This window comes from Eriocheir sinensis, chromosome 65 (genome assembly GCF_024679095.1).
Source record: "Eriocheir sinensis breed Jianghai 21 chromosome 65, ASM2467909v1, whole genome shotgun sequence".
Classification (NCBI taxonomy): Eukaryota; Metazoa; Arthropoda; class Malacostraca; order Decapoda; family Varunidae; genus Eriocheir; species Eriocheir sinensis.
This window is the reverse complement of record NC_066573.1, coordinates 792,547-806,621: the sequence shown is the minus strand read 5'-3', so window position 1 is coordinate 806,621 and position 14,075 is coordinate 792,547. Positions and strand designations below refer to the sequence as shown.

The 14,075-nt window shown below is 43.5% G+C and overlaps 1 protein-coding gene across 1 annotated transcript in view; it reads left to right on the top strand.

Moving 5' to 3' along the window:
- Positions 1-848: 848 nt before the first annotated feature.
- Positions 849-14,075, top strand: part of LOC126987494 (cytosolic 10-formyltetrahydrofolate dehydrogenase-like) — a gene marked incomplete at its 3' end in the record, with an annotated part of 58,739 nt that continues 45,512 nt past the window's right edge. The window contains 2 exon segments of the mRNA XM_050844458.1: positions 849-1,065; positions 13,679-13,820. Coding sequence (XP_050700415.1) covers positions 1,021-1,065; positions 13,679-13,820 — 187 coding nt within the window.

Here is a 14,075-nt window from a genome sequence, read left to right as displayed (position 1 = left end):
CCTTGAGATAAATGGCAGGAACAGGAACGGGGGAAACTGTAGCTGCAGGGCATTGGAGAAAGAAACAGTGTAACACCTTATTGTAGAATGCAGCAGTTATGAGAGGCAGAGAGGGAAGTTGATAGCACGGTGTTAGGGCTATATGGAGACGAAAAGGAAACAGAAAAAATAATTGTAAAGCAAGCATAAGTGTTCCTGACGCAGTGCTGGGACAAAAAGCTAGGGCAGAAATGCACGAATAAGTGCAAGGAAAAGCAATATGACAAAGTGATTCAAGCAACAAACTGAAAAGTATTGTGTGTTATTGTATTACGTACTATTACAGTGAGAAAAGTTAATGTCAGTACCATTAATTGATAAGCAAAGTGTGTGAATAAACAGAAGAGATGACCTTGAGGATGAGGCTCTCGATCTGTGGGTGCAACCAAAGGCAGAGCAAGCCGGCATGAGGTGTGTGCATGGGTGTCTGCGTCCAGCCAGCCGGTCAATGTTTTGGCCTCTGGGTGCACTCAAGAGCGCGGCGGGGACGGGGGCCGGGGCGCCGCAGGCAAGCTGGCTACTTTTTTCCAAGATCAAGTTCAAGATCAAAAGTGCCGTTACAAAGGCGGAATACCCGACTGTCAACATCATGTATCTATTTAGCACTGACCTTATCTTATCATAAGCTGCTATCGTGATGTAGACGACTAAAATGTTTGCTTTCATATCCAAGAAAAAGATTTGGGAACGATAGAGAAACAATCGTGAATTTAAGCTGCACCTAATATATTTACTATTTGTATTTCTCAGCAACAGCTGGCAGCAAGAAACAATTAATAGCTGAACACGCTCCCTCGTGCAGGAGGGAACAATCTCCCCCCCCCCCCCAACCCAAGGCCAACAGGATCAGTGCACTGCAGGGTCATGTTTAGGGACTAGCAGGGCCCAGCGAGCTCAGTCAGCTCCTGGCTGTGAGAGAGTGTGTTGCGTGAACACAGCCACGCTTACGTTAGTGGCAATTAACACGCAGTGATTAATAAGATGTACAACTGTGCTCAAATATACAGACGATTCAGCACCACCCAGGTACAGTAATGCAACCAAGCAAACTAATTTGATACCGATAGGAGTGTCTTTCTAATACAGGTTAATATTAGTGAGTAAATTCAGGTAGAAATCGCTTGAATTTATACATATTTATAAAGGGTAGCTAAGATAATGGAGATGGCATTAACTAGGAATTAACTCCATAGAGAACTTGAAACTATTTTAACGTATTAAGATAAAAAGACATTGGGGTGTTATGGTCATTAGCAAAAAAAAAAAAAAAAAAAAAAAAAAGTAATGTGGATATATTACCAATGTGTGTTGTTAGTCAGTGTGTGTGTTAAGCAGCATTGGGTTATGTGCATGGAGTAAGTATGACACGTCAGTGCAGTAAGTGCATTGTAACTGTGATGGTGCAGCCTGGTGAGTGATCTATTTTTACCCAGGCACAATGACCTTCCTTGCACATGTGGTCCTAAATTAACATTTTTTCTGTGTTGAACTTTATATATATATATATATATATATATATATATATATATATATATATATATATATATATATATATATATATATATATATATATATATCTTTATATATATTTATATATATATATATATATATATATATATATATATATATATATTTATTTATTTATTTATTTATTTATTTATACAAGAGAATCTTTTTTTGGGGGTGGGTGGGGTGGGGATATACCCCAAGGGAGGAAGGCGGTGCATGCCGTGCAACCACCCAGACGTCTGGTAGAGAGATGCCCAATTCTTTCAAGGAGGAGGCCAAGAATCTGAAATCATGAAAATACAACTTCTATCCTACTAATGATAGTAATAACGATAATTATTATTTTTGGTAAAATTCTAGTGTTTGCCCATAATCCCCACTCACCCCCAAAACAAGCTTGGGGACCCGTGTTAATGTGGGGTTTTGGGTGGGGGACACGAAATCCGTCGCAATCGCATGTTTTTTGTGTGTGTGTGGGGAGGAAAAAATATGGTAAAATTCTAGTGTTTGCCCATACTCCCCCCTCCCCCCCATACAAGCCTGGGGACCTGGTGGGAATGCGGGGTTTTGGGTGGGGGACACGAAATCCGTCGCATTCGCGTATTTTTTTAGTGTGGGGGGAAAAAACTCCCTAGATCTAGGGAAATTCCCTAAATTTAGGGAATTTTTCCTCACACCACCACTAAAATAAGCGTTTGCGACGAATTTAGTGTTTCCCATATGGAAACCACACACTCAGTGGATCCCCAAGCTTGTTTTGGGAGAGAAGCGTAGTGAACCCACCAAACGATGCTCATCTCACCATCTGGCGTGGCACCGGAGGCCATCTGTGCTCACATAAACTGCCTACACCACACTCATGCCCTCTCTAGTAGGTTGTCACCTCATCGCAAGGTTTCTGTCCTCCAAGTAGAGTCCGTGGCACCAAAAACAGTGTATCTTCATTGTTTATCACTGACACAAGTAAAACCATCGGCTAGCCGGGATCCGTCCAACGCCGCACCTTAAACAGTCCTGCGGCTTGTGCAGGAAGTGCAGGCTCTCGAACCTCCTGCCCGAGCTGTTCGAACACGTGAATTCTTACTGACCGGATTTTGAATCTGCTTCACGGGCTCGTATTCAAGGTGATTGTGGATATTGACTCCGCGCCTCCAGAATACGATAATACGCCTCCATATATCATAGTTAAAAAAACCAAAGTACTTAAAAGTAAAGAAGCCGAATTAATCCCCTTCCCCCAACGATCTTGGGGGACCTGCGTAAACTCGGAGTATTTGGGTGGGGGAGCGTATTTAAACTACTCCAACCGAACTTTATGACCCCCCTGCTAACCAAGGGGGGGCTGCGCCCCACCCTGGACCCCCCCCTCTTAAAGGTGCGTGTTCTAAAAAAAATAACCACGCGTGGTGGACCTGGTCTCACATGCGTGGGCTAATGGCTAACTAAGCGTACCATCGCTAACCTGGCAAAACATCGGAAATAGTATTAGGTAAAGGTGCGTGTTCTAAAAAAACAAAAAAAACACGCATGGTACACCTGGTCTCATGCGTGGGCTAATCGCTAACTAAAGGTACCATCGCTAACCTAGCGTACCATTGCTAACCGGATCATTGGCAACGCTGCACATATTGCAATGGCGTCACCATGTAAACACATTGTCCGTATGTATAATATGCCCTTAAGTACAATATGGAGGCGTAATATCGTATTTTCGAGGTGCGGAGTGATTTTTCAATAATTACCTTGCGTGGTTTCCGTACGTTGTAAAAAAAAACAGGAATGTATGAAATCTCCCTACATCTAAGTAATTGTAAGGAATTTCCCTACATCTAGGATATTTTTCAACCCCTCATAACTCAAAAACTGCATTTGCGACGCATTTCATGTTTACCACCGCATTTCCCGAAGTCTCAATGGCCCCCTAGCCAATTTTGGTTGCGATGGGTGAGTATGGGCAAACACTAGAATAATACCAAAAATACCCTAGATCTAAGGAAACTTCCTTCATTTAGGGATTTTTTCCTCCCACGACCACTAGAATAAGTGTTTGCGACAAATTTAGTGTTCCCCATACGTAAACCATGCATTCCCACTGGAGGCCAAGCTTATTTTGGGAGAGAAGCGTAGTGAACCCACCAAACGATGCTCACCTCACTGGTCTGGCGTGGCGCCCTCAGCCAGCTGCGTCCACATGAACTGCCTGCATCACACTCATGCCCTCTCGCTACCACTGGTTCTTGTAGGTTGTCACCTCATCGCAAGGTTTCTGTCCTGCTAGTAGAGTCCATGGAATCAAACACAGTGTATCTTCATTGTTTATCACTGACGCAAGCAAAACCACTTGCTACCCATGTTCCGTCCAACGTCGCTTCCTAGGGAGTACTGTGGGTTCTAACGCAAATGCAGGCTCTCAAACCTCCTGCCCGAGCTGTTCCAACACGTAAATCCTGACTAACCGCATTTCGAATCTGCTTCAAGGGTTCGTGTTGCCAGTAATTGATGGTAATTGTGGAGATTGACTCCGCGCCTCTAAAATATGATAATACGCCTCCATATTATAGTTAAAGAACGAAATACATGTCCCTGAACCATAATATGGAGGTTCAAGTACTTAAAAGCAGAAAAAGGGGATATTATTCAAGTGTTTGTCTATACTCACCCCTCGCAACCAAAATTGGCTAGGGGGCCATTGAGACTGCGGGGAATGCGGTGGTAAACGTGAAATGCGTTGCAAATGCATAGTTTTTGAGTTATGGGGGGTTGAAAAATACCCTAGATGTAGGGAAATTCCTTACAATTACTTAGATGTAGGGAATTTTTGTACATTATGGGATATTTTCCAACCTACGGAAAACATGCAATTTCACTCGCTCTCCATACCAAAGAGGGGTTCGAGGGGGGAGCCCCCCTGTTACAGTAATAAGATCATAATGAAGCATCTAAACGGTAAGTAATTTACGTCATAAGAATCTTGCAACCGTCATATACGACTATGTATTCACTTACTGGTAGCACGTACAAATGCGTGAATCAGGTTTGGTACCATGTATGAACACGTGAAGCAGGTTAGTGACGAAGCTTCTGAGGAGGAGGACGGGTCTGGTGAAACTGCTGGACCATCATGGCGTTGTCAGTAATGTAATAGCTAATGTTGAAGAAGGGGACATAAGCATCTCTTTCAATGTCCCTCAGTTAGCTGTTAGGTCATAAAGTTCAGTTGGGGTACTTTAAGAGGGGTGGGTCCTGGGGGGTGCTGCGTTCCCCCTTGGTTAGCAGGAGGGTCGAGGGGGGCAAAGCCGTTAGCAGGTCGTAAAGTTCGGTTGGAATAGTTTAAATATGCTCCCCCACCTAAATACCCAGACTTCTCGCGGGACCTCCAAGATTGTTGTGGGAAGGGGCTGGATCTGGATCTGCTACTGGTGCCGCCTTCATATTATGGTTGAGGGACATGTATTTTGTTTTTTAACTATGATAAATGGAGGCGTATTATCGTATTCTGGAGGCGCAGATTCAGTATCCACAATCACCTTGTATACTGGGAACACGAACCCGTGAAGCAGATTCAAAATGCGGTCAGTCAGGATTCATGTGTTCGAACAGCTCGGGCAGGAGGTTCAAGAGCCTGCACTTGCTCTAGAACCCGCAGTACTGTTTAAGGCGCGGCGTTGGATGGATCATGGCTAGCCGATGGTTTTGCTTGTGTCAGTGATAAACAATGAAGATACACCGTGTTTGGTGCCACAGATGCTACTAGCAGGACAGAAACCTTGTGATGAGGTGACAACCTACTGGCATCGGTGATAGAGAGAGGGCATGAGTGTGGTGTAGGCGGTTTATGTGGGCGCAGAAGGCCTCCGGCGCCACGTCAGACCAGTGAGGTGAGCATCATTTGGTGGGTTCACTACGCTTCTCTCCCAAAACAAGCTTGGAGATCCAGTGAGAATGCGTGGAAATTCCCTAGATATAGGGAAATTCCCTATATGTAGGGAATTTCCCTATATCTAGGGAATTTTTGTCCCCCCCCCCCACTCCCTCCCCCCAAAATACGCGATTGCGACGGATTTTGTGTCCCCCACCCGAAATTCCGCATTCCCACAGGTCCCCAAGCTTGTTTTGGGGGTGTGGGGGGAGTATGGGCAAACACTAGAATTTTACCAAAAAGGGGGATATCGGTTCTTTTAGGTGGGGAGCATATTCCCACCTAACACAATTACGTATTTACTAAATTGTATAAATGTAGCGGTTTTGTAACTTTTATGTAATTGTGTGGACTCCCAGGTACGTCCTTACAACGTATTTCACAACGTAACTCGCGACCTTTCTGCAACCTTATAACGACGTCCATTAGCACATTTTCTAACGTTTCTACTACCTCTTTACCACGTCCCCATCACCATCATCATGATGTAATACCATTACGTAGTGTATTTGTAGATGTAACATGAATTACAATAATGTCTTAGTTACGTTTAGGAAACGTATTGTAGTGACGCTCCCAAACACTACCTAAATACAACATAGGTAGTTTAGGAGGGGACGTATGATACGTATATACTACGTATATACTACGAACTTTCCTAATGTTACCAAAATGCTACCTTTTGAAAAAAAAATAACCACACGTGATGGACCTGGTCTCACATGTGTGGGCTAATCGTTAACCAAGCATACCATCGCTAACCAAGCGTACCGTCACTAACCAAGTGTACCATCGCTAACCACCCTAAAACTTTGGTATGGAGAATGAGTGAAATTGCGTGGTTTCCGTACGTAGTAAAAAAAAATCCCTGAATGTATGGAATTTCCCCACATCTAAGTAATTGTAAGGAATTTCCCTACATCTAAGGGATTTTTCAACCCCCCATAACTCAAAAACCATAGACTTCACAACTAGTTGACGGGAAATCTCTTCAGTCTTGGCGCGCTGGCTTCGCGTAAGGGGCCGATTGTTATGGCGACTTTCACTGCGACAACTCAAACACACTCTGCGTTCTTACTCCGAATTTAAGTGGAAACAGGACGAAATCTTCAAGTTTTAGTGCATACAAGCAGGCAGGAGTGTCTCTAGAGTGATTTGGTCGAGGATTCAAGGTAACTTATATAAAATAGCACCATGCGTGCACTTTGAAAACGTTGTGTAAAAAATGGCAAATTTGCGTAACTTTAGGTTGAAATCTTTACGTAAAATGAATGATAACTGTAGGATAGTGAAGTCCACAGTTTTACGTATTAGGAAACAAGAAATGTACGTTTAGTTAGTGCCTACATGGCAACTCAGCTCAGTTCCGCCTAACTCGCCTTAGGCACGCAGTCAGCTGGGCACTTCCCTCTGTAAAGGATTATAGATGTCCTGCATCTGTTTAATATCAAAGTAAATGACCTACAGTTATTCATCGTCTCTGTACCCTTCCCCACAACTGGACGAGCGCAGAACTTCATGGTGAGCAACAGGTTGGCCCAGCGCCTGCATTTGCTGAAGCTCGGGTTCTTCCCCGGGACGTGCAGGCCGACCTGGACCGGGCCAAGGCAGAGGAGAAGGAGGACGACGAGGAGATCTTGGCCCAGCTTGCCAGGGAGCTGGCCGACGACCAGCCGGACCCGACGGACGAGTTGCTCTCGCGGGTCGGCAACTACGCCGGCTACCTGGCCAGGAAGGTCCAGGCCAACTCCTCTGTGGCCGAGTGCTGCAAGCAGGAGCTTGCCCAGCAGGAGGAGATGAAGATTACCGTGGAGCTCGGAGGGGCGACGCCCTCTGTGATGTTCGACGCCCTGGTCGAGCTGGTCGACAGGGGAGAGCTGGAGACGGGCCGGGCGGTCCTGAAGCGACCATATCTCCCAATGGCCCACATGGCGTCCTTCGGGATGTCGCTGTGGGACTCCCTGATGTGCAGGGAGGACAAGAAGGAGCGCAGGTTGAGGTTCCTCTCCCTTGCCATGCGCCACAGGGACGGGTTCAGGCACCTCCTGGAGTTCCTGGCGGCCTCAGACCCGACCTTGCAGGGGTACAGGTGCCAGGAGGGGCACAACCTGGCCAACACCATCTTGCCGCACATCAGCAGGTCCCTCTTCAACTGTTTCGGTGCTAATTTCTCCAAGGACGTGACCTCAGAAGCGAGGAAGAACAAGGCCTTGAAGCAGCCGACCGGCAGGAAGAGGAGCAGTATCAAGGAGGGCAGGAAGGAGACGGCGAGGAACAGGGACGTGTACAAGTCCAGGAAACTGACCAGGGCCCACAAGTCATAGGCCAAAAGGCTAAAGTGATTGTTCAGGGACGAGGGCCAGATAGCCGGCAAGACGTGCTGCGGCAATAGTGACATCGGAATTCAACCAAAATAAGTTGTGATTGTATATAGAAAAATGAATATTTTGCTTTTGTTGAGTAAATTTAAGATGTTTCTGCATGCTTTCCTCAAGTATTAAGTTTCTAATGTGAAAATTAAGTGATTTATTAGATGTTAAAACTTTACGTAAAAAATTGCACTAAATAAAAAAAAATAAGTAGCTATTTCGGGCAAAAACTTATAAGATATGCTAAATATTGCTATTGATTCTGAAAATATAAGTGATTATCTCTGCATTTGGTGATGTTTGTGCATCTAGCGTAAAATCTGAGGATTTTATAGCCTTTTTAAGTTTTGTTATACTTATATAAAAAACAATTAATCGGGATTTTATTAGGGAACGACTTTGAATTTTTTGATACCGCTGCTCATGGAGACTCATATATGCCTAAGGGAGGTGCCTGTGTTAGTTTCAGGTCGCTAGCTGCTTTGGTTTTGAAAATATTTAAATTTTAAATTTTTGAAAATCGGCCCCCTGCGAATCGGCCCCGCGCCCCGTTTCCCGTCAAGAGATTGTGAAGTCTATGTCAAAAACTATGCATTTGCGACGCATTTCATGTTTACCACCGCATTCCCCGCAGTCTCAATGGCCCCCTTGCCAATTTTGGTTGCGAGGGGTGAGTATGGGCAAACACTAAAAAAATACCTTATTTTTTATTGTTTTAATTATTGGTGATTACTTAGAGATAGGGCCTCAGATTTTCAGTATTTTCTTACAAATCTCTCACAAACTTTGGTACAACTGTATAATAATCACCAACCAGAAGCAGTAGAATTTTTAGGGTTGAGGGGTGTGGAAACCCCCAAAAGGTGTATATACAGGTGTGTATCTCTCTCTCTCTCATATATATATATATATATATATATATATATATATATATATATATATATATATATATATATATATATATATATATATATACATACAGTACCCTCTCAAGTTTCGCGCTATCCGAGTTTCGCGATCCTTGAGTTTAGCGCTTAGTACTAAATTCTTACCATCACGACTTTCACGCATTACCGCCATGAGTTTCGTGTTGCTTTGACGTGTACGGGTCACGTCTACCTACCATCGGTGCCATGCATGGTGCCTTAAAAGGTGGTGTCCATCCATTGGGGCTATGGACAACTGCGGTTGCCCGTATGCCCAACCGGGAGCGAGTTGTTGGTTGTTCTTGTGAATGGAAAACGGTTGTGAGTACGAGTGTGGGTACAGGTAACTCTCGATTTACGCGAGTATTGCGTCCTTGATAGGTCGCATAAATTAAAAACAATGTAAATCAAACAAGAGGTAGGTTTTTATCGAAACATAAATATTCACTTCATTTAATTAAGAGAGAGAGAGAGAGAGAGAGAGAGAGAATATCCATATCACCGAGATATCCACTCAGGCACTCAGTCTCAGCCTCACTCGTCTGAGGAAGAAATGAGGAACACCATGAGCGACTGGACAGTATTGGTACCAGCACCTAGCAGTCTGGTACCGGTACCGTACCGTATAGCTGGTACCATTAGTACCGGTACTGGTACCAGTACTTGCCCACCCCTATTGTTGAGTAGCGTGGCAGCGTGGGTACTGTATTGTTGTTCAAGTGGCGCGCGGGAAGAACTGAGCTCAGCTGTGTGGCCGCGGTCTAATTGCGTGAGACATCTGGTGACCACTCCATAAAATATCGCGTATAAGTGAAAAAAAATGTAAATTAAACATTTATTTGGATTATGGACTCCGTGTTATTTAAAAAACGCGTAAACCAAACTTGCGTAAATCGAGTTACCTGTGTGTGTGTGTGTGTGTGTGTGTGTGTGTGTGTGTGTATATATATATATATATATATATATATATATATATATATATATATATATATATATATATATATATATATATATATTTTACAGTTACGGAGACAGTTCAGGGGCATAATGAAAAAAATAAAAAAAGGCCCGTTACTTACTGCTCCAGAACAGAGGTTAAAGAAGTGTTCAAAATCAGAGGTCAATTTCGGGAGGAGAGGTGTCCTGATACCCTCCTCTTGAAAGAGTTCAAGTCATAGGCAGGAGGAAACACAGATGAAGGAAGATTGTTCCAGAGTTTACCAGCGTGAGGGATGAAAGAGTGAAGATGCTGGTTAACTCTTGCATAAGGGGTTTGGACAGTATAGGGATGAGCATGAGTAGAAAGTCGAGTGCAGCGGGGCCGCGGGAGGGGGGGAGGCATGCAGTTAGCAAGTTCAGAAGAGCAGTCAGCATGAAAATATCGATAGAAGATAGAAAGAGAGGCAACATGGCGGTGGAATTTGAGAGGTAGAAGACTATCAGTATGAGGAGGAGAGCTGATGAGACGAAGAGCCTTTGATTCCACTCTGTCAAGGAGAGCTGTGTGAGTGGACCCCCCCCCACACATGAGATGCATACTCCATACGAGGGTGGACAAGGCCCCTGTAAATGGACAGCAACTGTGCGGGGGAGAAGAACTGGCGGAGACGGTACAGAGCGCCCAGCCTCGAGGAAGCTGATTTAGTAAGAGATGAGATATGAAGTTTCCAGTTGAGATTTTGAGTTAAGGATAGACTGAGGATGTTTAGTGTTGAGGAAGGTGATAGTTGGGTGTTGTCAAAGAATAGGGGATAGTTGTTTGGAAGATTGTGTCGAGTGGATAGGTGGAGAAACTGTGTTTTTGAGGCGTTGAAGGACACCAGGTTCCTCTTGCCCCAATCGGAAATAATATTAAGGTCTGAGGCTAAGTGTTCTGCAGCCTCCAGCCTTGAGTCGTTAAGTTCCTGTAGGGTGGGTCTTCTATTAAAAGAAGTTGAGTAATGCAGAGTGGAATCATCGGCGTAGGAATGGATAGGACAGTTCGTTTTGGAAAGATCATCAATGAACAACAGAAAGAGAGTGGAAGATAGGACAGAACCCTGTGGGACACCACTGTTAATAGGTTTAGGGGAAGAGCAGTGATCATCTACCACAGCAGAAATAGAACGGTCAGAAAGGAAACTGGAGATAAAGGTACAGAGAGAAGGATAGAAACCGTAGGAGGGTAGTTTGGAAAGCAAAGATTTGTGCCAGACCCTATCAAAAGCTTTTGATATGTCCAGCGCAATAGCAAAGGTTTCACCGAAACGGCTAAGAGAGGATGACCAAGAGTCAGTTAAGAAGGCTAGGAGATCACCAGTAGAATGCCCCTTGCGGAACCCATACTGGCGATCAGATAGAAGGTCAGAAGTGGAAAGGTGCTTTTGAATCTTCTGGTTAAGGATTGATTCAAAAGCTTTAGATAGACAAGAAAGTAAAGCTATAGGAAGGTAGTTTGAGGGATTGGAGCGGTCACCCTTCTTAGGTACAGGCTGTATGAAGGCATACTTCCAGCAAGAAGGAAAGGTAGATGTTGACAGGCAGAGGCGAAAGAGTTTGACCAGGCAGGGTGACAGCACGGAGGCACAGTTTTTAAGGATAATAGGAGGCACTCCATCAGGTCCATAAGCCTTCTGAGGATTGAGGCCAGAGAGGGCATAGAAAACATCATTTTGAAGAATCTTTATAACAGGCATGAAAGAGTCAGAGGGGGGATGAGTAGGAGGAATATGCCCAGAATCGTCCAAAGTGGAGTTTTAGAAAAAGTTTGAGAGAAGAGTTCAGCCTTAGAGATAGATGAGACGGCAGTGTTGCCGTCAGGACTGAGGAGTGGAGGGAAAGATGAAGAAGTGAAGTTGGAGGAGATGTTTTTGGCTAGATGCCAAAAGTCACAGGAAGAGTTAGAGAAAGCAATAAATTTATATATATATATATATATATATATATATATATATATATATATATATATATATATATATATATATATATATATATATATATATATATATATATATATATATATATATATATATATATATATATATATATATATATATATATATATATATATATATATATATATATATATATATATATATATATATATATATATATATATATATATATATATATATATATATATATATATATATACACACACACACACACACAGTCGAGTCGCGTATGACGCAAATTCGTAAGGCGCGGTTTCCTGTGACACGGTATGGTTTCAGAAGCGTATGTTCAGATCATGCGGGTAAAACCATCTATGATGCGGTTCGTGGTGTCCCCTGTGGTGCGTTTGAGAGCGACTCGGACCGCCCCAGGTTCTCTCAAACGCGTGATGCCGCAGCCCGAGTTTAGGAAGATCAACGGACGCTATTGTGCTGCCAGAACAGCTAGTAAACGTCCTCAGGAAGATCAGCGGACGCCATTTTACTGCCAGTGAGACGCCGTTACCATAGCAATGATGAGGCTTAACTGAGAGGCGCACTAAAGCGTTTGATAGAGGGGTCTGTGTGGTCTGGGCGCCCGGGGCGGCCCCAGTCGCTCTCTCAAAAGCACCCCTGATGTGTGAGTCGGTGATGGCTAAGAATGCCGACCATACAGTCAGGTGGGAAAGTGTGCTAGAAACATCCGGACAACGATTGTTTCATTCCACAACCGGAAAAAAATCAGTGACCAGTTTAGTGGCCTATACAAAAGTATCATCTGTATATTGTTGCCTATACTCACCATATTTTAATCTATTTAGTTAATAAAAAGCTATTTAGAAAACTAATTTAACCCGGTAGCAGCGGGGATCATGTTTCTTAATGGTCCCTCTAAGCGAGAAAAATGAGAAAAAAATCATCACTCACACAAACCATTTCATAATATATATCAAAGCATTTGTGATCAGTTTATGTATCATCTATTTTTTGGGGTTTATATCATGGCACAAATTTGGCCCGTCGCTGCTACACGGTAAAGCCACAAATTTGGCCCGTTGCTGCTAGTGGGTTAACCTCTTCACTACGTCTGGACCAAAACAGCACCCCGCACCGTATCCGAGATCACCGCGCGTGCCAAATTTCAAATGTTGCTATTGAATATAACAAGTTTTCAGCCATAAACTCAACATAATCACCATGTATTGTATATGAAAACATGCAGAATTAAATGGTGCACATAAAGAAACATAAATTAATTGATAAAATAACTCATATATTGGCTAAAGTGCACCAGGACGCAGTATGTGCTTCCTTGGGTATAGTATGGGGCACGCAAAGACGCAGTATATGCGTCCTCGTGTTGAAGGGGTTAAACATGAAACTTTGAGAGACTGTTGCCATCATCACATTTTAGAAAAAACTAAACTCATTTTTGTCCATTTTCAAAAGTTACCATAATTTCAGTGCAGCTTTCCCTTTAGTTTGTTATGGTGGGAGGAGACTCGCTAATAACTCAGAAATTTGGCCGTCATCAAGGCTTCCACCTCAATTGTGCTGATTTGGAGGTTTTACTGTGATATGTGAAAGGGACAGAATTCTATGGAATTACTCCACAATTAATAATGACCATAATTAAACGTTCTGTCTTGCAAGTGCTGTGGGGGCTTCGTGGTGCAGTGATTAGCACACTCAGCTCACAACTGAGAGAGCCCAGGTTCGATTCCTGGGCGGAGTGGAAAAATTTGGGTGGCTTTTCCGATACTTTAGCCCCTGTCCACCCGGCAGTGAATGGGTACCAGGTAATAATCGGGGGTTGTGTCCCGTCTCCTGGGATCTGTTCCCTCCTCCTATAATTCCTTCCCCTTCTGTCTCTCTCCGGCATATGACCACAGATGTTGCGCCGACTAAACGAAACTTTCCAACTTCTTGCAAGTCCTAAAATAGGGGTCTTTAAATTCTGCATGGCCCTCTCATTCTGTCATTAATATTTTTCTTTTTATTCAGAGTTTACTGGAAAGGATGCGTGTGGCCATCATTGGACAGTCAACCTTTGCTGGGGAAGTGTACAAGCAACTAGTGAAAGATGGACACAAGGTTGTCGGGGTGTTTACCATTCCCGATCAAGGCAATCGAGAGGACCCTCTTGGTAAGTTCATTTTATTATTATATGAAATAAACCTAAAAAAATTGCCTTCAAGCTCTTGAACACACCATAGGTACAAAGGAGGCACAATATCCAACAGACATGAGTTGCTATTTATGTTCATTAATCCGGTAGCAGCGGGGATCATGTTTCTTAATTGTTCCTCTGAGCGAGAAAAATGAGAAAAAAATCACCCCTCACACAAACCATTTCATAATAACTATCAAAGCATTTGTGATCAGTTTACGTATCATAAAT